The sequence below is a fragment of the Ailuropoda melanoleuca genome, chromosome 2 (assembly GCF_002007445.2).
Source record: "Ailuropoda melanoleuca isolate Jingjing chromosome 2, ASM200744v2, whole genome shotgun sequence".
NCBI lineage: Eukaryota > Metazoa > Chordata > Mammalia > Carnivora > Ursidae > Ailuropoda > Ailuropoda melanoleuca.
In genome coordinates, this window is record NC_048219.1 from 62612548 (window position 1) to 62639256 (window position 26709).

Genomic DNA, 26709 nt, shown 5'->3' on the forward strand with positions numbered 1-26709 from the left:
AAAGCAACATGATTAAAATGTTTTTCAAGATAGCAATAAGCTCACTAACCTCTGATTAGGACTCCAAACAAAGCATGGACATAATTTGTATTTTGAAGATTTATGGAAAAGAATAGTCCAAAGCCTATTTTGTTATATTTTCTCAGCATGTCACTTTGGAAAGGAGTATAAAATCTTTAAACATTAGTTATTATTTATATCAAGATTAAGAAATTAATACCAAGGTGATCTAAATATTTGCTTAAAGAGTACAAGATTTAGGACTAATCTCTACACTACTGAAAGACCCACCTTAGGACACAGGGTAGCCCTTATTACACTGCGCTGGGCCATGACCAAGAAATCCTAAATTAGGCCCTAGTAAAAGCTCCTTGGGTCAACTGAGGTACTACTAAGATTTCAAGTACTGAATCTATGAAATTTTATAACTCTAAAATATTTCATGGTAGGACATGAAGATTTTAGGCCACAGAGAACATGACTAAAGTTATTCTTGCCAACTACACACTTTTATGATAGACTAAATATTTTCTCAACTGAACACCAGAAATTTACTGTATATGAGTAAAAAGAGAATCCTGCATGAAGAAATTAACCAGAGGAAGGATGAAGCCTTCTAATTTCTTTTCTACTCTATAACATGAATACCAACAATGCTATTTAAGAAATCCATTTTTAAACTGGATCCAAGCACTTTTTTTTCTACCAAATATTCAAAACTGAAAGATCGAGATTCTTATCTACATTATGGTATCTAGAGTACTCCTAACTTAGAAACCAAATGTTCTGTTATGCACTTTTTTATAGCATTCTTGCTGGCCTTTTCTCAACAAATAGGAGAATAAATTCTCCAAAAATAATATAAAAATAGCGAACATATTTCTAGCAAAATTATTCCACTACTGATGGTAGTTATACCTGCTTTATTTCATTTAGAAACAGGAACAACTTGAGGCTCTCATGTTCATTATTTATAAGGCTTTGATTCAATAGCTAGATACTACCTAATAGTGAAAAGAACAAACTTAACATAGAGCCCAAGCCATCAATAATTTTATGGATGACAAAAAAGAGATTCGGAGTTTGTGATCTAGAACACAGACTCTCAAGTCTGAGAACTGTAAGAAACCCAAAAGCATTTCTATTTCTTATCTAATTCTTAAAGTTCTTTAGTCACCTTGAAAAGAAGTAAATTAGCTTCTGTAAGTACACCTTAGGCTAAGATCTTCCCACAGATCCTGAGGTGTCTTATAGCAGCTTGGAAAGTTTTAACAGTAAAACTCAGATGAAATTTTTTCTGAAATGTTTATGTATTAAGTCATATCCTACCTCTTGCAGATGAAGATATAGTATGTGAAGACAACCCTTATTATGTATCCCCTAAGTTCCTCTTCTTCAATAATTAAATATTATTCATATCAAAATTATCCTAGTTATCTTCCTCTAAAAGGGCTCTAATACCTTTTTTTTTAACCCTTAAAAAAGGGGCTTAGAGTAGTATGGCAACAACAAATAATTGAGAATCTTATTTTCTTTCTCTTTTCATCTATTAGTAACTAATATATAAGGTTTCCAATGTATAAAAACACCAAGTCCAATTTAACTGTTCAATAAGTACATCTATCACATGTTGCTTCTACTTTGGGAGTGACACTATTTATATTGTTCTCACCTTCTCTATATCCAGGACTTTATCCTGCATCTCCTTTAGCGCACACTGAGACTCAGCTTCACTCAGACGGGCTTGGACCAATTCCTTCTCTAGTTGCAGCACAAAATCTTCATTATAGTTGGAATTGCATTTATGCTACAAGTTAGAGACATATAATGAAATTTCATAGAAGTGAACATGTACATATAATATAAACAAATGCAATTACACAATATAGTTATTAAGGGCAACCAAATGTAAAAGTTACATCTACTCACTACTACTAGCCTATCTACTCCAAGTAACTTTCCAAGGAATAAAAAAGTCCAGGCTTGGTATCTATTGATGCCACACATTATTCTATGTTGGTAACTAGTTATGATACTAATCAAATCCAATTCACGGAAGATAAATATCTCCTTTTATCTGTCCATCCATCCAGATACTAAGAATTTGTTCTGACTCTATAGACATGCCCTGTACAACAGTGTGGCCATTAGCCACAAGTGACTACCCAACACTTGAAATGTTGCTAGTCCAAATGAGAAAGGATGTAAGTGTAAATACAAACTGAATTTTGAAGACTTAATATGAAATAAAAAGGCAAAATATCTCATTAATAGTTTTTACATTGATTACAGGTTGAAATAATATTTTACACACATTAAGTTTAAGAATATTAATTTCATCTGTAATTATTACTCCTTTTAACATGGCATTTTTAAATGCATATGTGGCTCGCATTATGTTGCTCTGGGACTGCACTGTCATACAACTACGTAAATACGTATTTACTGAAAATTCTATTTTCAAATAAAAATTTTTAAATAAAAATACGACATCCACAATAATGTGAACCATCCTAAATCCCAATAGAATAAAAATGTCTTTGCTCTTTGAAACGTAGAGCTCTTCAATGATATGCATGAAAATCACTGCTGGAAACAAAGAAAAAGAAGATGCTGCACAAAGAAATTAACCACGGAAGCACGAAACCTTTCCATTTCCGTTCCTGCTCTTTAATGTGAATACCAATGCAGCCACCTAAGAAATCCCTTTTTAAATTAGTTTCTATAAAAAGCTATTCTAAAAAAGCAAAAAGACATCTAATTCACCATTATGTAAAACTTCCTTAAAAGAAACTATCAGATCACAGTTAATTCACACAGTAAAGAAAAGAAACAATTCAAAATTCCAAAATAGTCACAGGGAATCATCTACTGAACTAGCTTGAGTAAAGAACAGTTCCTTTCATTCTTTAATACATTAGGAATAAGACTGATGCCAAAATAAAACTTTATTTAAAAACTATTAGATGTTTAGGGGCGCCTGGGGGGCATAGCGGTTAAGCATCTGCCTTCAGCTCAGGGCGTGATCCGGTGTTATGGGATCGAGCCCCACATCAGGCTCCTCTGCTATGAGCCTGCTTCTTCCTCTCCCACTCCCCCTGCTTGTGTTCCCTCTCTAGCTGGATGTCTCTATCTCTGTCAAATAAATAAATAAATAAAAATCTTAAAAAAAAATAAAAAAAAAATATTAGATGTTTAATTAAAACATGACACTCCCTTGCTTTTTTTTTAAATGAATAGTTGATTTATTAAACAAATGAGGACATTTTAATTCAATGTATTACACATTATTTCTCCTAGGAATCTTCTGGTGCTATTAAAACAGTATTTCTTTTTTTAACAATAATTTTTTATTATGTTATATTAGTCACCATACAGTAAAACAGTATTTCTCTACATGGACTACATCTGCAACAGGTATATCACTTTAGTAAATACTTACCTTACTAAATAGGGAAAAGGCACTCTTTTGGAATGACCACATCCAAAATGCAGGTACCATATTTTTGTTTAATGAGACCATGGTTATTTCATGAGTAATACCAGAATTTTTTGCCCTAGTGTAAAGCCCTGACACCTGTAGTCCAGGTTTGTTTGCCAAGATTCTATATCATGAGATCCCCAGGAAAACACCAAGCCCCGACGGCCCATATGAGAATGGAATCACGGGATCTAGTAGAAACCATCTGATATAACCAAACAGCAAAGAAAACCCCAAATATTGGGAACACATTTTTATCAATAAAATTTACAAAACTTCTAATTGCCCTCTATTGTTCAAGGGCTAAATTCTAAATTCCATAGTTTACGCATGCTATTTCTCCTTCCATACTTCCCATTGAATTGAGGGTTGTTCTTCAATCTACTGTAAACTAGCTTTAGTTCTCAACCATATTGAAACTGCTCTCATCATTAACAACATCGATATGCAGTAATGATATAAAAACTCAATGGTAAGTAAGCTCTTTTATTCAGCTCTACTTCCACTAGACAGTCTATGGAATATAACACAACTGAACAGTCTTAAAACTTTTTAGATTTTGAGGTGCTACTCCTCCTTAATTCTACTACCTATCTTCTCTGCTGCCTCTGCCAATTCTGCTACTTCGTATAGGTACGTATGACTATATGTACATGTGTATGCATCTACCTGTCCCTAGGGTTTCAATATTGTGTTTTCTGTCAATCCTTCTGTTTTCTTATTTTGTAGATTCATCCTATGTGACTTCAGCTACTATCTAACATAGTCTGTATGCATAAGCATAAAGTATTCAGAATGAACCTAACTTCACTAAGTCAATTCCACCCAATGATCAATTTTCTAAATGGCAATTAGCCCTGTCCAATTATATTCCTATGCATTTTTACTGGACAAAAAGTACTTTCATGGGAATCAGTTCTTAATATTCATATAGGCTCACTAAACAGAGATTCTGGATTTAGTGTTGCAACTTAGAGAGTCAGAAAAGGTTCTAGCATTTGTTTGGTTGGCTAAAACATGGACCATAAGGTGGCCCACAGTGATTTTAATGTAGAGGAAGGGAAAAGTGATGACAAAGAAATCCACGGAAGATGGAGACAAACCTCTTTGAATGGGCTAAAAAACATGAAGACATTTATTTGTGCCCCATGGGAGTGCTCACCAAAGGGTGACCTCCGCAGTGGATTTTAAAAATCAATTGGATAGGATGACCCATTTTGTGGATACCAGTCAGCCTCTTTCCTCAGCCACCCATCACTATCCAATAGGCGTATGAACAAAACAGCCATGGTGGGAGGGATGGAGGTTATGCGTGGTGGGCTCAGCAACACAGACATCCATTCATCGAGGTTATTTATAGCCACTGCTAAGAGTCCAATCTGCCAGCAGCAAAGACCAAGCCCCTAATATGACACCATTCCCTGGGGTGACTAGCCAGCTATCTGGTGGAAGGTTGCTTACACTTACGCTTTCATCATGGAAGGCGCAGCATTTTGTTCTTACTGGAATAGATACTTACTCTGGATATGGATTTGCCCTCCCTTGCACATAAATGCTTTTGTCAAAACAACTATCTATGGACTCACAGAAGGCCTTATCCATTGTCATGGTATTCCACAAAGGATTGCTTCTGATCAAAAAATTCACCTAATATCAAAAGAATTGCAACAATGGGCCCATGCTAATGGAACTCACTAGTTTTGCCATGTTTCCTAACATTCTGAAGCGACTGACTTGATAGAATGGTGGAATGACCTACTGAAGACTAAATTACAGTGCAAATGGCAATATCTTGCAGGGCTGGGGCAAGGTTCTCCAGAATGATGAATGTGCTCTGAATCAGTGTCCAATATATGGTGCCTTTTCTCCTGTAATCAAAATTCGCAAATCCAGGAATCGAGAGGTGGAAATGAAGAATATGTGTGGAACAATGAAGATCCTTTAAAGTGTCTCTTATTTATTATCATGCCCTGTGATTAAAGTCAATGAAAAATTACGAAGTATTACTACTAATGGTCCAGACTCCTCAGGAATGAAGGTCTGGGTTTCCTCATCAGACAAAGAAACCAGTTGAAGTGCTTGTTGAAAGCATAGGGAATAGAGTAGGTAGTGGAAGATGGCAGTTATAAACAGTAGCTATGACCACACAACAGAAATGAGGACTGTAACTGTCATATGTATTTCCTTCTAATTTTGTTATCTGTGTATGTGTGTTTTCTTTCCTCTTTTATTTCCTTATATATAAGATGCATTGACTTTATATCAAAATATTTAACTATTGTTAATTTTACATCACAGTATTTAAGTTATAAGACATCAAGAAAACATCACTGAAAGACTCTTCTGGGGAAGGCATTAGTGCATTTTCAGTTGTGCACAGGCTAATTGTATCATGTTAGGAAGAATTATGACCTTATTGTCTTTATGTGGAGACTATGTATGGTTTAAGGAGATGCACATGGTTGCCAAGTTGACAAAGGTTGGACTTATGATGGTTAATTTTGTGTCAACTTGACTAGGCCATGGGGCCCAGATTAAACATTACTTCTGGGTGTGTCTGAGGGTGTTTTCAGATGACTCAGTAGATTCCCCTACCAATGTGGGTGGGCATCATCCATTCCACTGAGGGCTAGAATAGAACAAAAAGTGGAGGAAGGGAAGATTCACTTCCTGCCTGCCTGCCTGCTTAAGCTGGGATATGGGTCTTCTCCTACCCTTGTACTGGAATTTATACCATCAGTTTCCCTGGCCTTTGAACTTTAACTAGAATTATGCCACTGGCCTTGCCAGGTCTCCAGACTGCAGATGGCAGACATGGGACTTCTCGGCCTTCATAACGGCATAAGCCATTTACTCTCAATAAAACCTTGCGCGTGTTTGTGTGTGTGTGTTTCCCCTACTGATTCTGTGTCTTTGGAGAACCTGACTAATGTATGATAAATTTTACAAATAAGATTAAATTTAGGGGTGCCTGGGTGGCTCAGTCGTTAAGCATCTGCCTTCAGGTCAGGGCATGATCCCAGAGTCCTGGGATCGAGCCCCGCATCGGGCTCGCTGCTCTGCTGGGAGCCTGCTTTTTCCTCTCCCACTCCCCCTGCTTGTGTTCCCTCTCTCTCTGGCTGCCTCTCTGTCAAATAAATAAATAAAATCTTTTTAAAAAAAGATTAAATTTAGTGATGTAGAAGTTTTATTTTTGTCTGAGTTTTGGTCCATTTCAAATTTGACCCATTAGAGTTTCTGCAACTGAATCATTTTTTGGTCATTATTTCTTCCATTTCCAATTTTCTTGGTTCAAAAATTTTTTTGTTGTTCAAATTTTTGCAGATCTCAATATAGTCAGGAAGTGATACTTCTGTCAACGTTCAGTCTATTAAAAATTTTGCCATGTCAGTTTTAGCTCTAAGTTTTGGTTTTTATTACTAGCAGCCTATGACATTTGCCAAGCAAGTTGATAAAATAATAATAATGGATACCTAATAATAATAATACCTAATAATAGGTATACCATTTACTGAGCACTCATTATGTGCCAGGTATTACCCTAGAGTACCAACTCCCTTAAATCTTAACAACCCTCTATTATACACAGGACAAACTATAGCACAAAGAAGTTAAGTAACTTGTCTAAGTACACAAAACCAGTGAGTGGAAGAATTGGCATCAAAGTGACAATGTTAAAATATGCTGCTGTGGACTGTAAACTACCTGTTTCCATTTTTGTTGTTGTTGTTGTTTTTAATTTTAAACAGGAAAAAAGAAAATGTTATTTATAAAACAGGGTGTTTTCTTTGTTTGTTCTTGTGAAGCCTTTTAACTCACTCACAGTGCAAAAAGAGATGTCAGGAAAGGTGACTGGTACCACAAAGCCTGAAAAAACCTGCAGCACACAAGGGCACTGCCAGTTCCCTACCAGGAGGAAATGCCATGAGGGGCAGGGGCTGTGAAACAGGTGAACACTGAGGAGCAAAAATTCCCAGTTCCATCTCTATTTAGGAGAATTTAGCATGGCTGGTCTACCTCTTTTTATAGTTTTCCCAGACCAATTAGACAAAGAAAAAACAAAAACAAAACAATCAAAATCCTGAAACCAATATTATAGCAAAAATTTAAATACAAACCAAAACAAAAACTGGGATTTTATGAGGTTGACTTGAGGTGAGGAAAAGAATAAGAAAAGGCAAGGGAAGATCAGAGATTTAATAGCAGCTATCTTACGGGGCCCAAACCTTGACCATTCCTGATGCTGCTGTTTAAGATGTTCCTGTTCCACTCACTACAAAACAGGTGTTTTTTTTTTTTAAGTTTATGATGATAACGGCGATGATGACAGCAACTAATATCTACTGAGTCTTCATTATGAGGCCAGCATATACTAAGTGCTTTGTACTCTCATTCAGCATTCACCACAACTTCTACTTTACTAATAAGGAAACTAAAAAGACCTAGCAAAGTCACACAGCAACTGGCACCTCTGTTAATTGGAGTATGGACTACAGACCCCTTGTTTTTAAAGTTTTAAGCCATATAAGGATTGAAATATTATTTTTAAGAGATTAATATACTATTTTAATATGTACTGTTCTAAGAATTAATGGCATAGTATTAAAAATCTAAGCATCTAAAAAAACCCTAAACATCTTTTTTTTTTAAATGATTTTTTATTATATTATGTTAGTCACCATACAGTACATCCCCGGATTCCGATGTAAAGTTCGATGCTTCATTAGTTGCGTATAACACCCAGTGCACCATGCAATACGTGCCCTCCTTACTACCGATCACCGGTCTATACCAATCCCCCATCTCCCTCCCCTCTGAGGCCCTCAGTTTGTTTCTCATAGTCCCTAGTCTCTCATGTTTCATTCCCCCTTCTGATTACCCCCCCTTTCTTTATCCCTTCCTTCCCCTACCGATCACCCTAGTTCTTATGAAAAACCCTAAACATCTTACATAATATTCTTATAATAAATTCTTAGAAAAATTTATTTCATATTCACATTAGTTAACCTGGACAAATACATGACTTATCAAATGAAAACTGCTACAATTACGATGGCTAATAAGCCAGCAAGGGACAATTTATTCAAAAGTCTATAAATAATGAATGACTTCTCTACACTTAACATCAAGTGCACTTGAGTCAATGAGTCTGTTAATGTTTCTGTGATACCAGCAATCCCACTCCAGTGAAATAGAAATTGTTTTTAGTAGGTGAAGTCTCTGCCTTTCAATCCCACATGCTTTTCTGGTGTTACAAAAGTTACAAAGGTAAGATGAGTTACAGTAAAACCCTTAGAAATCTTTTTTGCTTGTGTTTTGAGTAAAACAAAAAAAATAAATTCTCACTTTCAATATTTGAAGGATATATGAGTGATACAGTGAAAAGCAAAAATTTTTATTTGGAGAGATTTCTTGTATTATGAAGTGAAAAAAAAATCCAACTGGAAAAAGGATTGTCTACACAGATGTATCAAATATTCCCTAAATTTAATTATAAATTAAGCAACTAAGTTCAAAGCCTAATAATTATATGTCCTATTTAGGAACCCTCACATTTCATAGAACTCTATATTCTTTTATAGTATTTATCACAACTCTAATTAAATAACTAACTGTGGGATTAATTTTTAAAATATCTATCTCAATATATACAAGTAATGCCAGAAAGTCTGGCTGATTTGTTACTGTACTGTCAGAACTAAACTGTGCTTTTCATAGTAGGTGTGCAAACAATATTTGCTAAATAAATGACCTAGTCAACTCTGGGTTCTAAAAATAACAATATGGGGTGCCTGGGTGGCTCAGTCAGTTAAGCATCTGACTCTTGATTTCGGCTCAGGTCATGATCTCAGCGTCATGAGATTGAGCCCTGTGTCAGGCTTCATGCTGGGCGGGAGTCTGCTTAAGACTCTCTCTCTTCCTTTCCCTCTGTCCTTCCCCCACCAAAAAAAAGGAAAGAAAAAAATAACAATATGAAAAATACAGTACAGGGAATACAGTCAATAATACTAACTTTGTATGGTGACAGATGATAACTACACTAATTGTAGTGAGAATTTCATAATGCATAGAATTTCTGAATCATTATGTTGTACACCTGAAACTAATATGTCAATTATGCTTTGACTGAATAACAATAACAACCCCTCTATTATATACTGTATGTTAAGCATAGGTAGTGGTAACTAAATGTTGCAAAAATAACCTATAAAATCTATTTGTTTCAAAAATAAACAAAATTTATAGTAGTATGGAAATATGGTACATATCTATTGTAACACCTAAAGCACTTGAAAAAACTATTATTACACAAGGCAAGTAGTCCAGACTAGGATTCTGTACCACAAAACAAAATCACAGCAGAAAAAAATTAAGTAAAATATCTTACAACAACAACAGTAACAACAGAGAAACAGACTCATAAATATGAGTGGTTGCCAAAGGTGGGGGAAGAGGTGGGATGTGTGAAATAGGTAATGTTTGTAAGCAGTACAAACTTCCAGTCTTAAAATAACCAAGTCATGGGATGAAAAGCACAGCATAAGGAATATAGTCAATCATACTGTAATACACTTTTATTGCGATGAGCATTTTGTAATGTATAGAATTACCGAATCACTGTTGTACATCTGAAGCTATTACGTCAACTGTACTTCAATTTAAAAAAAGTTGTATCTTGCTCTCAGCCTCAGCATATGATCCCAAAAAGATGTCTATAATCCTCCATACCATGCACTCCAAATAGTTATTTAAAAAAAAATCCAAGCAATATGGATGTACTATTTAAAGATCTACCACACTGAATTTTTTTTTGAAAAATTGGTATATCCTTTTAAAATGATTTGTTCCCAACATCTTCAAAAATATATACATCCTTTAAGGCAGAAGTTTGTCTCTGCTTATTTATATACTCAAACTGTAAATTTTTTTTAATGCTGAAGAAAATGTTAAGAAAACAATTACTTCCATTAAAGTGAACGCTCACTTATTATTTAAGCTGATAAGATGACTACATATGAATGTAAAACATTTAATTATAGACTAATGTCAAAATTAGTTTTGGAAGAAAACTTCTGTCCAGATTTATAGGCATATTGATGAACAGCGTTAAGAAGTTTACGAAATGTGTAAAGTCATTACTCTATTTGAATTTTTAGAAAAACTTATGTAAACTCACCAATAATTACAAATTAAATGTCTTGAAATGTCACTAAAGTAGAGCTAAAGGCTTAGAATGCAGGAAGATATGTTAAACATTAACTTGCACATTCATAAAGACAAGCAAACCCACTAGGTAAATTAGGTGTGGGGTAATTCCTAATGCTGCTGAACAAACACTTTTTCTAAAATAAATTATCTAGAAGATTTCACAACTTCCACTGGGAAACTGGTTGGTTTTAGTTTATTGACCTTTATTTGTGGGTTCATTTTAAGTAAGATTAGTTTTTATCCCTCATATCAAATCCTTTTTCTTTAAGATTTTATTTATTTATTTGAGAGAGAGCCAGCGAGCAAGCACAAGCAGTGGGGAGGGGCATAGGGAAAAGCAAACTCCCTGCTAACCAGGGAACCCAACGTGGGGCTTGATCCCAGGACCCTATGATCGTGGTCTGAGCCGAAGGCAGACGCTTAACTGACTGAGCCATCCAGGTGCCCCAAAAACTTGGTTGTTAAAAGTATCAAATAATTCTTTCATGTTTTCTTCTGGAATTATAGGAAAAGGAAGGAATGTCAGAAGAAATCTTTTCTAGCCTCCCCTTAAGTACTTCCTAGTACAAAGGTCCCGAGAACTTCAAAAGGCAGTCATTTCAGCACTCGGCAGCTTTAACTGTTAAATTCTTGTTTATGCTTGATCCTAGCAAATAAACTGCTGGACAAAGCTGCTTATTCAAAGGGGCGCCTGGGTGGCTCAGTCGTTAAGTGTCTGCCTTCAGCTCAGGGCATGATCCCAGGTTCCTGGGATCGAGCCCCACATCGGGCTCCCTGCTCCGCTGGGAGCCTGTCTCTTCCTCTCCCACTCCCCCTGCTTGTGTTCTCTCTCTCACTGGCTGTCTCTCTCTCTCTGTCAAATAAATAAATAAAATCCTAAAAAAAAAAAATTCTTAAAAACAAACAAAAAAAAACCCCTGCTTATTCAGAATAAGCTGAAATGATAAGCACTCACGTATAGGGCAAAAAAACTTTTAAATAGATCAAGCAAGACTCAAAGATAGTTGGTTACCAGGAAATATCGTCTAAAAATACATTCATGCCCCACCACACTCAAAAGGGTCAGAGTCAAACACGCAACTGTATGAAATACCACTGGATCATTTCTACTTCTATGGGCTTCATGGAACATGTAAAACAAATACTTAAAGGAACAGTTTAATCTTAATGCTTGGTTTTATCTTATGGCTAGTCTGATATTTAATATTTAATGTACTACTACTAAATACTAAGTATTAAATCTTATTTAGTGTACTAAATACTAAATTTGCTAATAAATTCACTAGATCATTTTTGAAAACCAGCAATATCAAGTTCAAGCTATCAAGGTCAGCATAAAATGAAATCAATGACTGGTCCAACACATCATTCAGTATTTGTGACTGCAGAAATGCTTTTTAGGGGTGCCTGATTGGCTCAGTCAGTTGAGTGTCCAACTCTTAGTTTTGGCTCAGGTCATGGTCTTGGGGCTGTGATATCGAGCCCCAAGTCAGGTTTTACCTCAGTGCCGTCTGCTTGAGATTATTTCCCCTTCCTCTCCCTCTCCCTTTGTTCCTCCCCCTACTTGCATGCATGTGTACACTCTCTAAAATAATTTTTTTAAAAAGATTTTATTTATTTATTTGAGAGAGAGAGAGAGAGAGACAAAGATAGCAGGAGAGAGCACAAGCGGGGAGGAGAGAGAGAAGCAGGCTCCGTGCTGAACAGGGAGTCTGATGACAGGGCTCGATCCCAGAACTCTAAGATTATGACCTGAGCTGAAGGCAGACGCTTAACCAACTGAGCCACCCAGGCACCCCTCTAAAATAATCTTTGGAAAAAAAAAAAAAAGAAAGAAATGCCTTTTAAAGAACATCAATGATCAAAATTAATTAAAAATAAAAATTTACCTTTTAAAAACTGCTGCTCAAAAGTTAAATATATTATTTTGAAATAAGTATGGCATATCACTATAACAACAGCATCAAAATTATATGAAACATCGGGGGCGCCTGGGTGGCACAGCGGTTAAGCGTCTGCCTTCGGCTCAGGGCGTGATCTCGGCATTATGGGATCGTGCCCCACATCTGGCTCTTCGGCTATGAGCCTGCTTCTTCCTCTCCCACTCCCCCTGCTTGTGTTCCCTCTCTCGCTGGCTGTCTCTATCTCTGTCGAATAAATAAATAAAATCTTTAAAAAAATTATATGAAACATTAAACAAACACTAGTTCATGAATCTGGAGTGATATGAGAGTCCACAGTGAGTGAGCCTAAGAGATTAGAGAGGAAAAAAGAGAAAGGTCTCTTTATAGAAGAACAGAGGACAAGGTATTTATTTGATACAAAAGTATTTCCCAATAGATTACTTAATAGTTGCATAAAAGAAACCTTATCTTTACAAGGCAGGGAGGCTGTGGTAACCAAACTCAGCATGGTAATCAAACTCAATATTACTATAGTGGGAACAACTAATGTTAAATTTTTTTAACTGAATCTGTTTTACAGGAAATATAACACCATGAAGAACAACTCCATAAAATGAGACAACTTGGATCCATCTGTCAAAAGTCAAAGTCATCCCTGACATTGGTTACTGTTTCTTCTCTCCCTAATCAGTCTAGCAGAAGTTTATCAACTTTATTAATGATCTCAAAGAACCAGCATTTGGTTTCATGGATTTTCTCTATTTTTGTTTTGTTTTTAAATTTTACTTATTCGACAGACAGAGAGACTGCAAGCCCAAGCAGAGGGAGCGGGAGAGGGAGAAGCAGGCTTCCCACTGAGCAGGGAGCCCAGAGCAGGAAGCCTGAAGCTGGGCTGGATCCCAGGACCCCAGGATCATGACCTGAGCCGAAGGTAGACCCTTAACCGACTGAGCCACCCAGGCGCCCCTCTATTTTCATTTTGTACTGTTTTCAATTTCACTGATTTCTACTTTTTCTTATTCCTTCTACCTGCTTTAGGTTGAATTTCCTCTTATATGTCTAGTTTCTTAACCTTAGAATGTTGGTTTGAGACTTATTTCCTTTCCTAATATAAGCATGCAATGCTATAAATTTTTCACTACACACTGCTTTAGGGGAATGCTACAAATTTTGATAATGTGTCTTTATTTAATTTAATATATTCTAATTTCCTTTGAGATTTTTCTCTTTGATACATGGATAAAAATGCATTAATTTCCAAATATTTGGGGGATTTTTCAGATATCTATTATTAATTTCTAACTGAATGCTGTTAGAGTCAAAGAAGATACTTTGTATGATTTCAATTAAATTTGTTAATATTTATTTTATGGCCCAGAATACGATCTTTGTAAATGTTCTATGTGCATTTGAAAAGAATATGTATTCTTCTATTAGGTAAAGTGCTACATAAATGGCCAAGCCCGTCAACTTGGTTGATAACGTTGCACAGGTCGTCTACATCAATTCTGGTTTTCCAACTACTTGTTTCATTCGTTACTGAGCCAGGGATGTACTGAGACAGTATGGTTGAAAACTCCAACCATAACTGTGGATTTGTCTATTTCACCTTCTAGTTCTATCAGTTCATCTTCACACTCCTTATTGTTAGGAGCACATACGTTAGGAGACATATATTCCTAAATAGACACAATCCTAAATAAGATAGTTACATCTTTGTGAACTGACCCTATTACTATCATGATTTTCTCTCTTTGTTCTAGGAAATGTTCCTTGTTCTGAAGTACACTTTATGTGATATTAATACAGACACTCCAGTCTTCTGCTTAGTGTTTGCACAGTGTATCTTTTTTCCATCTTTTTCCCCAATTGAAACTAGTATGTTATATACAACAGTTACAGGCAGACCACCTTGATCCTTCACTCCTGAAAATTCACTGTAAGGGAGTCACCCTCATTAGCTATTATGCTACCTAAATTTCCAATATTTATCTCAATGTGACCACAATTAAGACATGCCCAGCCCTATCCCTGAGGGGGCTCTCATTCTTCTCAGGCTCTTCATATAAAGCTAGCTCACTTGCTTCTGGTCTTACCCTGACCTTAACCAATGGGTTCCAGCACTGCGATGTAATACATTCTCCCTTGTTCCCACCTTCTACTGCAATCATTCAAACTAAATGTGTTATTTCCTCAAACCTTATACATGCCTTCATTCCGTCATTTCTGTAGTCTCTTTAAACAATGTATTGAGGCAAAATTCAAATAATCATTTTAAAGTGAACAATTAGGTGGCATTTAGGATATTCAAAATGTTGTGCAACTACCAATTCTACCTAGTTCTAAAACATTTCCATCAGTCCGAGTAAAACCTCTTACGTATTAAGCAGTTTCTCACCCCTTTCCCACCCCGACCTTTCAGCAAATACCAATCTGCTCTGTCTCTATGGATTTACTTATTCTGGATATTTCATATAAATGGAATCATATGATGTGATCTTTGTCTCTGGCTTCTTTCACTTAGCTTAAGGTTTTGGAGGTTCATCCATAGTAAAGCATGTGTAAGTACTTCAGTCCTTCTTGCGGCTGAATATTTCATTGTATGTATATACCACAATTTGTTTACCCATTCTTCCACTGATAGACTTTTTTTTTTTTTTAAGATTTTATTTATTTATTTGACAGAGACAGCCAGCGAGAGAGGGAACACAAGCAGGGGGAGTGGGAGAGGAAGAAGCAGGCTCCCAACGGAAGAGCCTGATGTGGGGCTGAGCCGAAGGCAGACGCCACCCAGGCGCGCCCCACTGATAGACTTTTGGGCTATGTCCACTTTTTTGTGGATAATGTTGCTACAAACGTGTATACACATACTTGTTTGAATACCAGGTTTCTATTCTTTTGGGTACACACCTAGAAAATGAATTGATAATTTAATGTGATAATTCTATGTTTAACTTTTTGAGGAAACACTAATTTCCACAACAGCTGACCATTTTATATATTTTTACATATATATACCAGCAGGGTACAAGGGTTCCAATTTCTCTCCTTGACAACACTTGTTATTTTTTTTTATTATTATTATAGCTATTCTAGTGAGTGTGAATTGGTACCTCATCATGACCTGCATTTCCCTGACTAATGATGCTGAGTGTCTTTTCATATACTTGTCCATTTGCATATCCTCTTTGGAGAAAGGACTTGAATAGACCTATAAAGGTCTATTCAAGTCCTTTCTTCATTAAAAAAAATTTTTTGAGGCCAACTGACACAATATATTAGTTTCAGGTATAAAATGTAAAGATTCAATATTTATTTAAATTGTGAAATGATCACTACATTAAGTCTAGTTAACATGTCACCATAAGGTTACAAAATTTTTCTTGTGATGAGAACTTTTAAGATCTACTCTCTTTTAAATATGCAATACAGTAACTACAGTCATCATGCTGTACATTAAATCCCAATGACTTATTTGTACCTGGGAATTTGTACCTTTTGACTCCTCTTCATCTCATTTCACCTCCTCCTCCCCATCTCTGGCAACCACCAATCTGTTCTCATTTATGAACTGTTTTTTTTTTTTAATTTCACATATAAGTGAGATCACATGGTATTTGTTTTCTCTGATTTATTTCACTTAGCATAATGCTCTCAAGGTCCATCCATGCTGTTGCAAATGGCAAGATTCCACTGTTGCTTTTTTTGTGGCTGAGTAATATTCCAGTGTGTGTGTGTGTGTGTGTGTGTGTGTGTGTGTGTGTACACTTCCCCCCCCCCACTATCTTTATCCATTCATCATTAGACACCTAGGTTGTTTCCATGTCTTGGTTACCATAAATAATGCACCAATCCTTTGCACATTTTTAAACCGTGTTATCTTTTTTTTGAGTTTTAAGAGTTCTTTATATATTCTGGATGCTAAACTCCTATGAAATATGTAATATGCAAATATTTTCTACCATTCTCTAAGTTGCCTTTTCATCTTCTGGATGATGCCCTTTGATGCCCAAAAGGTTTTAATTTTGATGAAGTCCAATTTACCTGTTTCTTTTTGTTGTCAATGCTTTTGGTGTGTAAGAACCCATATCCAAGAATCCACTGCCAAATCCAAGGTCATGAAGATTTATCCGTATGTGTTCTAAGAATGTCATATGATTTTAAAACCATAAAACAGTTATTTTAAAACTATAAAATTTCTAATTAGGTCATGAATCTATTTTAAAACCATAGAATCTCTATTTAGATCCGTTCTAATTTTTGTATATGGTATATGGTAGGGGTCCCAGTTCATTCTTATACAGTTTTCTCAGCACCATTTGTCAAAGAGATTATTCTTTCCTCATCAAATGGTCTTGACACTCACATCAAAAATCAACTGGCCATAGATATATGGGTTTATTTCTGGACTCTCAAAATTTCTACTCCATTAATCTGAATGTCTAGCTTCATGACAGTATCATACTGTTTTGATTACTCTAGCATTGTAGTAAGTTTTCAAATTGGGAAATGTGAGTTCCTCAACTCTGTTTTTCTCTTTTAGAATTATTTTTAGTATTTAGGGCTCCTGGGGCGCCTGGGTGGCACGGCGGTTAAGCGTCTGCCTTTGGCTCAGGGCGTGATCCTGGCGTTATGGGATCGAGCCCCACGTCAGGCTCCTCTGCTATGAGCCTGCTTCTTCCTCTCCCACTCCCCTGCTTGTGTTCCCCCTCTCGCTGGCTGTCTCTATCTCTGTTGAATAAATAAATAAAATCTTTAAAAAAAAATATTTAGGGCTCCTTGCAATTCCATATGAATTTCAGGATCAACTTTCCCATTTTTGCAAAAGACAGAATTTTGTAGATCATATTGGGTAGTGTTGATATCTTAACAATATTAAGTCTTCCAATCCATAAACATAGGCTATCTTTCCATTTATTTATGTCTTCTTTAATTTCTTTCATCAACAGATGAATAAACAATGATTCACAGTTTTTAGTCCAAGTCTTTTATCCTCTTGGTTAAATTCATTCCTATGTACCACAATGAAATATCACTTCCAATTACTGGATGGCTATTACTAAAAAACAAGAAATAAAACTCCCCAAAGCCAGAAAATAACAAGAGTTGGTGAGGAAGTAAAGAAATTTATTAGAACCCTTGTACACTGCTGGTGGGAATGTAAAATGGTGCAGCCACTGTGAAAAAAAGTTCAATGGGCTCCTCAAAAAGTTAAACAGAATTACTGTATGATCCAGCAACTCCACCTCCAGATATATATGCCAAAGAATTAAAAACAGGGATTCAAACAGATCCCTGTGTGTTAATGATAACAGCAGCATTATTCATAATAGCCAAAAGGCAGAAAACCAAAATGACCATCAACGGATGAATGGATAAACAAAATGTGGTATAAACATAAAACAGAGTATTATTCAACTACCATAAAAACTAACTAAATTATTATACATACTACAACAGGGATGACCCTGAAGATATTATGCTAAGTGAAATAAGTCAGACACAAAAGGACAAATATCATATGATTCTACTTATATGAGCTACCTAGAGGAGGCAAATTCATATGAATGACAGAAAGTAGAATAGAGATTACCAGGGGAAGGAGAAAGGGGGAACTATTTTTTAATAGGTACAAAGCTTCTGTTTGGAATGATGAAAAAGTTCAAGAAATAAATGGTGGTTATTGTTCAGAGCATTATAAATGTACTTAGTGCCACTGAACTGCGCACTTAAATGGTAAATTTTATGTTGTATCTATTTTACCACATTACCAAAAAGAAAAAAAGTGAGTGAATATGCTAACTGAAAGAAGACAGACACAAAAGCCTCATACCTTAATGATTCCATTTATATGAAATTCTAAAAAAGGCAAAACTACAGTGACAGAAAGCAGTATGGTTGCTGGAAGTAGAGAGGTGAATTGCAAAGGGACATGATGAAAATTTTGGGGGTGATAGAAATACTCTGTATTTTGATTGTGGTTATAATTATAGAACTAGATACATTTGTTAAAACACATTAAACTATACACTTAAGCTTGATGAATTTTATTGCATGTAAATTATACTTCAATAAAGTTCACTTAAATAGAGATTTAAGATGATCTACCCCTATGTAATCATTTTAGAGGAAAAAAACTGAGTCCTTGAATATCAAAAGTCACACAATTAGCAAAACAGTCTGACTAGAATTAGTTCCATAAATGAAATCTGAAGCTCTTTATATCATACAAAATGACACTATTGGCAATAGAGGGTGATGGTGGTGGGTGACTTTATTGGTAATTCAATACCTCCTCCTGGAATAGAGGTTTGAAACCTTTATTCTGAGTTCTGAAGAATTCATGAGGTTATATTGGAAGGCTGAAATCAAAACATGTAGCAACAGATGTTCACTTCCTACCACTCGTATGCTCACTACTTTGCAAAACAACTACTCCATTTGTCAAATTCCAATGAATAAGATTTTGTATCCTTGGACCTTAAACACATTCTGCCCTCTGAAGCAATATCAAAAAAGGCTAATCACTTTTCCATAAGATCACTTCTCAAATACTTTTAAATGTCTGTATCTATGATGTTCTCATAAAGTCTTCTTTAGTATAGTCTAAAAATACCCAGAGCTGCCACAGCCTTTCCTACACTGGCCATGATAGAGTGTGTAAACAATTCACACAGGTTTCAGTTTTCAAATGAGAAACAACACTACGAATTTTCTGGAAGCTACTTAGAATTAAATTGGATTATTATACTTCTAGGAAGACTACTTGGGATGGGGGGGAGGGTAAACTGTATTGCATTATTGGCCAATTCCTGATTTCCTGTCAATTAAAATTTCTAGGCCTTTGTTACATAAAGCATCACTAAAACACCTCTCTGAATTTGAAAATTAAGGGCAAGGCTATAGACTTATTTTCGTAAAATAACCATTTATTTTAGTTTCTTATTCTGAATATACTTCAAATATATTTTGGAATCTATTCATTGTGCAACATATTAGCCACATTTCTGAAATATTTCATGTATAAAATTCTTTTTAAAAAAAAAAGATTTTATTTATTTATTTGACAGAGATAGAGACAGCCAGCGAGAGAGGGAACACAAGCAGGGGGAGTGGGAGAGGAAGAAGCAGTCTCCTAGCGGAGGAGCCTGATGTGGGGCTCGATCCCATAACGCCGGGATCACGCCCTGAGCCGAAGGCAGACGCTTAACCGCTGTGCCACCCAGGTGCCCCTCATGTATAAAATTCTTAAACATACCTTGCATATAAGGGTTTAATAACATTAAAATACTTGGAAGCATAGGTTTAGGAGACAAAGACATCTCTGACATCTCTTTGCTTCAACATGGATAACCTCTTGATATAGTTAATCATATATAAAACCACTTAAGTTTACTACTTTCATCTATATTTCTCTACCTTGACTAGAAAGATACCATGAGAGTGCCTAACAAATAACTTTTAAAACTGCACTTATGGCACAGTTTTTGTTTATTGCAGAAACAAATCAGTTTGTTTTGACTTATACATAACAAATTCCCTTTTAAAGAGTAAGTTATTTTTCTAATTGTTCCAGGAATTTTTAATGAAGCATCATCAAAATCTCTGGTTCTCTTTTCAGATATCTAACCATTATTATTTAAAGAACTATGTTCTCCCCACCTCAAAGTCTTTAGTATTTCTTATTTTCTAAAATTCTTTGAAAATAATAATATTCCTGTATTTTGCAAATTATTTTACTATCTAGAGATATGCACTTTGCTTTGAAGTTGGAAATTTAACCAAGGCTCTGTTATTTTCACCTGTTTTGTACATCACTGCTTTATATGTTTGTTTTACATTTTATTCTGGTTTAGAAGAATGTCTGCCAAGTGAGAAAAAAATATAAACAAAATCAAAGTAGAGATCTGCATTCTACTTGTTATACTTTAGTTCCACAATGTGAGTCTATCTTGTCCCTGAAACAGCACAGATTCTTTTGTTACATTTTACTTTGAATAGCTTCAGTTCATTCTAGCCATTTTGCTTGTCCATTTTACTTTTTTCATTATAAACACTCTTATTTTTATGTCCTTTAGATCTCAATATTTGAAAAACTACATAAAAAACCCTAATAATTCATGATTCTAATGGGTTATAACTGTAGTTTTTGCTAAATGCAAACATAATACTATCTTTCTCTACAACAAAATCACATTACACTGATAACTCAGTTTAACCTAATCCCCAACAGGAACCTTTCGATTCTGTTTCTTCTATTTTTTATGCTTTGATATTAACACTTCATAACAAAAACATAACAAAATATTTGAGTTCCCAACTTTTTAGTATTCTTTTACAAACTATTTATTTTTCTTAATGATCTCCATTAACATAATAGAAAAAATTTATTTTATGGTTTTTTCAATTGTCAATTTCTTCTTTTTGCTTTCAGTTTTCTGATATTTGTAGCCAGCTCAGTATGGTGTTTCTTAATTTTACTGAATAAAAGTAACATCCAACTTTGAAGTCATTCTATTTGCCTTTCTGACCCAGAGAGTTCTAGATTGAACATAACTTTTTCTGCCTACTCCTGTTACAATCCAACTCCTGAGAACAGAAAACTGAAACAAGAAATAATATCTTTTTAAAAATAAACAGTTGGCTTTTCTTTTTAGCCCTCATATCCTTGACTAAGATTACACTAGTCTGAATTTGCCAATGAAAAATGGTGTCTAAGTTGCAAAAGATACCTCAGAATAGCTGTAAAATAAGTAGCTGTTTAGTAACCTAAATTAGCTAACATAATTTTTTAAAAGTTCATTTTTTTCATTTTAAAATTTCTCTCCTCTTGAAAAATATAAGCATATATCTTTTTTTTTTTTTAAGATTTTATTTATTTATTTGACAGAGGTAGAGACAGCCAGCGAGAGAGGGAACACAAGCAGGGGGAGTGGGAGAGGAAGAAGCAGGCTCATAGCGGAGGAGCCTGATGTGGGGCTCGATCCCATAACGCCGGGATCACGCCCTGAGCCGAAGGCAGACGCTTAACCGCTGTGCCACCCAGGTGCCCCTATAAGCATATATCTTAAACCATAATTTGATGTCTTGATGTAGGAAGTTAAGGCTGTAGTTTTTCATAAGACACAAATACCCACATTTTTGAAACTTTAGTGAGATAATTACATATATTCTACATGTTGGATATTTCATCTGCACAATTAACAAGAACTAGCTGAGTTAAGATTCAGAAATTAACCATATGAATACCAATATGAAACAGATTTCTAAATACCAATCTGAAACAGATTTCTAAAACCTAAAAAGCAAGTCTGACAAACATCACTTATTTTCTGTGACTTAAAATATAATGTAAGAAACGAAAATATTACCTATTTCTAAAAAAACTGTATAGACAGAGAAAGAATGTTAGAATAAAGAGTCTTTAGACCACAATAAGACCCCTAAGTATCACATAACATAAACTGATTAAGAATTCAATTAAAGTAGAAAACAAAATTACTTAAAACAAGAGGACAGAAGTTGTGCTTTAAAAAAAAAAAAAGTTTAAAGGGAAGGGGGATGAGACAGGTGAGAAAAAGCACTACCAGACTCCTTACCCATTGTTGTTGGTGCTGGAGCTTCCTGATGGTATTTTCAGCTTGCTCCAGTTTAGCACTGGCCTCATCACTCTGCTGTTTGATGGTGGCCAACTCCCGTTTTATGAGGTAGTTTTCCTCAGCCTCCTGGGCTCTTGTCACTTGTCCCTTAGGACATAAGTTGTGTGTGTGTAAAGCAATTTAGGATAGATTCAAGAAAGACTGCCTTTGTGAGGTTTAGTTATTTACTGTGACATGTTAAAAAAAAAATCGCCTCAGAACACAGAACAGCCTAAGTAATTATTAACCAGCAGCTCATTATCGCTCCAGCAAATTTTGGGAAACTAAATTAAAAAATTTATCTGATAATCTTAAGAACAATTCTTTGTTCAGTCAATAAAAATTCAATTCATGCAATATTACTGAGTTGTACATGCAGGACTAAAATTTTCAATGTATAGTAGTTAATTTCACAGAATCCACTGATTGACATTTTGGAATAAATACTTTAAAATAGGGTTAGCTTTTAAACGTGCAAAAGGTGTTTAATAAACCAAGATAACACACTGTTATCAAAAATTAAGTTTACACGCATCTATACCAGCCCAAAAAATTATTTCTAGGAAAATGCATGTAAAATTGCATGCATTAAAATGTGAATTTCTAGGTTTAGGACTTTCCTTAGAAGTAAAGTTAGAGAAAAGGCTAAAAAAACAAAAACAAAAACAAAAAAACTATACCTGTATCAATCTATCTGCCAAGGAAGCACTTTCCTACAAAAGGAAAAATTCAGATAGAAATTTAAGAGAAAGAAATAAAATAAAGGTGCATAAAATTAGGAATAAGAAGAAACAAAGCATACCCAAGTTCCATCTACTTTTCATTGTAATTAAAATAGACATTCAGATTTGACTTTAAGGCTATTTACTGTGTTTGTTATAATTCTTAACTTTAACAAAAATATATCAAAATAAGGATAGACTGCAGAAAATCATATGCTTCTAGAAGACCAAATACAAATTCCAAGAGGTTTTTCATCATTTGAGACAAGCAAATAGCTTCTTTTTAAAGCATACTTTTAAGTCTTCATGTTTGGAGTCAGCCATATTGTCAAACCAGTTATAGGAAAGGGAGAAGGAATTTGAGTAAGCAATTCCACTTATAAAGTGTGACAGCAATTTGTACAACAGCAACTTCCAAGGAAGCAAAGCAAGGAAAATATGACAAATGAAACTAATGAGCTCAACATAATAAACTCTAGCAATAATTCAGTAAGTAAACATTTTGGTTATAGAATTTAACTGATATGTAAGTATTTATAGAATTCTAAGCGCTAAAGGACAGACCTAGGCTACGCAACCAAGTAGGAAGGTACTTAATTTTCTAGAAGTAAAATCCAAACTTAACACTTTCCTACGGCACCTTTATCTTTCTGATGGTTCAGTGAAATAGAAATACTTTCTCTGTGAAAATATCTCATTCCAAAGATAAAAGACCACCTAAGAAGACAGATATTATAAACTGAGTATTTGTGGAAAAAACAATATGCAATTAGAACAACTTAAAAACTAAATTAAGCTCAACCTTTTTGCAGAGTCACCGGAAAAGCAGAATTATCCTCAAAGCAACTCTAATAAGATGAAGGAAATGCAGGAAAACTATTTTTCACTTAACATAATATATCTGAAATTATTACACAACCATAAGACATGAAATAAACATCCTATCCTTGTGTGTGATGTGATGCTTTCAAACAAAAGACAAATATCCAAACTATGCATTATCTTCATGTTTTCTTTCTTGAATACTGATCTGTAGATTTTCAGGGAAGATTTTAAGATACTTGGCAATATCATTTATCAACCTACTTACTCTCATTTTTATTTTAAAAAAAATGCCCTTCCAAACAACCAAAAGACTTTGTGAATTCAGGTTTTTCTTTTAATAAACCAAAACTCTTAGACTATGCTTTTATTACTCAATATATTCTTATAGCATCAGAACAAAACTACAAAAGACATTACATCAAAAGCACAATATTAAAAATAATGCAAAACTTTCCACGTTTGCCCAGTTATTTTATATGAAACAGAGAAGAAAGAGGTAAAAAGTAGTATCAAAATAACTCTGAGAACCAAATGTTTAAGTATAATTCCCCTGTGTTGAAAATCAACACCATGGTGAATTTTTATATGGGAAATCAGTCAGTCATTTTGACTAAACTTAAAGGAATCCTAGGCCTTAAAGGAATCACTGACACATTTAATATGTGGCTAGAAAGTCAGGGGAACATTTGAAAGTCATTTTTAAAATACTACACAGAATGAATTCTCAATCACATTACCTCTGAAGAACGTACTTTTTAGAGATTATATGTAAAGAAAACAAAAGATATCAACATGTTACTCTAATAATAACCTTAATTAAAACTTTAACCTTAAAGTTCAAGGACTCACAGTGATCAATTTTTATTAATGACAAGTTAGTTAAGTAGTAAGCTAGGCAAGCTAAGCAGTTAATAACACAACTTTGGAGACATGTGATAGATTTCTTGAACCTTTATTTAAATAAATAGAAAATAATCCTGTGCATTCAACAGAAATTTGCATAAGTAGTTACTTACTTTTTCTAATGTTTCAATTCGCTGTTTTAAAAGTCTATTTTCTGTGCGTAACCTCTGCAAAAAAAAAAAAAAGAAAAGAAAAGAAAAAAAGAAATAAACAACAAAAAAAAGAGGTTTGTTTGCAAGCATTCCTGAGAGGAAAAAATACCTAAATCATAGTCCTTAAAATGTACCACTTTTTACAAATGGGAAAGGTCTAAGGAGTGGTTACATTATTGTCAAACTCTTATAGGTTCAGAGTAGGAAATACATAGTAAAGGAAATGACCACATTTATCACTCCACCTGTGACTGAATTTTAAATATAAGCTACAGTACATACAGAAATAACCCCTTTCTTTATTAAAGTACCTACCATGACTCATAATCAGTATTTTCTTATGTCATAACATCCCCATTAGATTGAAAAGACTCTAACTCATTTACCTCTTACAAAGACTACATAAATAGTATTCAAATGTTTATCAAATAAACAAATAAGAAATCTGAAAAATGCAGCTCAGAGGATAAATACCAAATTGTCAGTTCAGAACTAGACCAGCCTTCATCTATGCCTTACATATGCAAAGCTGCAAAATTCCTTACATTCTGAAAATATAAAGACTGAGTTGTTTTCATCAAATTAATTACTTCTGAGTTGTTTTGAACTTAAAAAAAATGGAGGCACCTTGCTGACTCAGTTGGTAGAGTATGTGACTCGATCTCAGGGTTGTGAGTTCAAGCTCCACGTTGGGCATGGAGACTCCTCAAAGATTAAAAATTAAAAAAAAAAAATACCAAACTTAAAAAAATGAACAGCTCCGATTACTAGCATTTTCTTGCAGTTCAAAAAGCAAAACCAGATTTGGGATGCTTGGGTAGTGCAGTTGGTTAAGACACTGACTCTTCTTTTGGCTCAGGGCCTGATCACAGGGTCCTGAGATCGAGCTCCTTGTTGGCCTTCTCACTCAGCACAGACTCTGCTTCAGACTCTCTTCTCCCTCTGCCCCTCCCCTCTCCCGCACATACACTCTATCTCTCTCAAATGAAATAAATCTTTACATTACCAAAAAAAAAAAAAAAAAAAAAAAAAAGTAAAACCAGATTAAAAAAAAAATCTTCACCTAACCATTCAATACCTGACTCCCCAAACCCTATCAAATTACTATTAAGTATTAAAACCAGAACACTCTACATAAAAAAAACATTTTTTGCATATTCCAACATCATATTTTCATATGAATCCTGATAATAGTTATCCCTTCATTTTAGAATTCTTCAAGCTACTTCTTTATTTTGCCATCATAATTTCAAATTCCCCTTACCTTTTGTACAAATCTATCCCAGAATTTAGCCCTTCTTCCAACCCCACCACCCTCTAAATTCCTGCTTTTAAAAATGTTTTCCTCAGGAAGACATAAAAAGATGGAAAAATATTCCATGCTCATGGATTGGAAGAATTAACATAGTTAAAATGTCCATACTACCCAGAGCAATCTACACTTTCAATGCTATCCCGATCAAAATACCGAGGACATTTTTCAAAGAACTGGAACAAATAGTCCTTAAATTTGTATGGAACCAGAAAAGGCCCCGAATCTCCAAGGAACTGTTGAAAAGGAAAAACAAAGCTGGGGGCATCACAATGCCGGATTTCGAGCTGTACTACAAAGCTGTGATCACAAAGACAGCATGGTACTGGCACAAAAACAGACACATCGACCAATGGAACAGAATAGAGAACCCAGAAATGGACCCTCGGCTCTTTGGGCAACTAATCTTTGATAAAGCAGGAAAAAACATCCGGTGGAAAAAAGACAGTCTCTTCAATAAATGGTGCTGGGAAAATTGGACAGCTACATGCAAAAGAATGAAACTTGACCACTCTCTCACACCATACACAAAAATAAACTCCAAATGGATGAAAGACCTCAAT

General features: G+C 34.9%; 1 protein-coding gene across 11 annotated transcripts in view; it reads right to left on the minus strand.

Moving 5' to 3' along the window:
• Nucleotides 1-26709, minus strand: part of EVI5 (ecotropic viral integration site 5) — a 201917-nt gene that overhangs the window by 74765 nt on the left and 100443 nt on the right. For 10 of the 11 annotated variants that reach the window (XM_034653911.1, XM_034653905.1, XM_034653901.1 and 7 more), the window contains 4 exons: nucleotides 24796-24849; nucleotides 22913-22945; nucleotides 22194-22340; nucleotides 1673-1807 (listed from right to left, as the gene is read on the minus strand). In XM_034653911.1, the coding sequence (XP_034509802.1) occupies nucleotides 1673-1807; nucleotides 22194-22340; nucleotides 22913-22945; nucleotides 24796-24849 (369 nt within the window). The remainder of the gene's footprint in view (nucleotides 1-1672; nucleotides 1808-22193; nucleotides 22341-22912; nucleotides 22946-24795; nucleotides 24850-26709) is intronic. The other variant, XM_034653906.1, reaches the window with a different exon arrangement.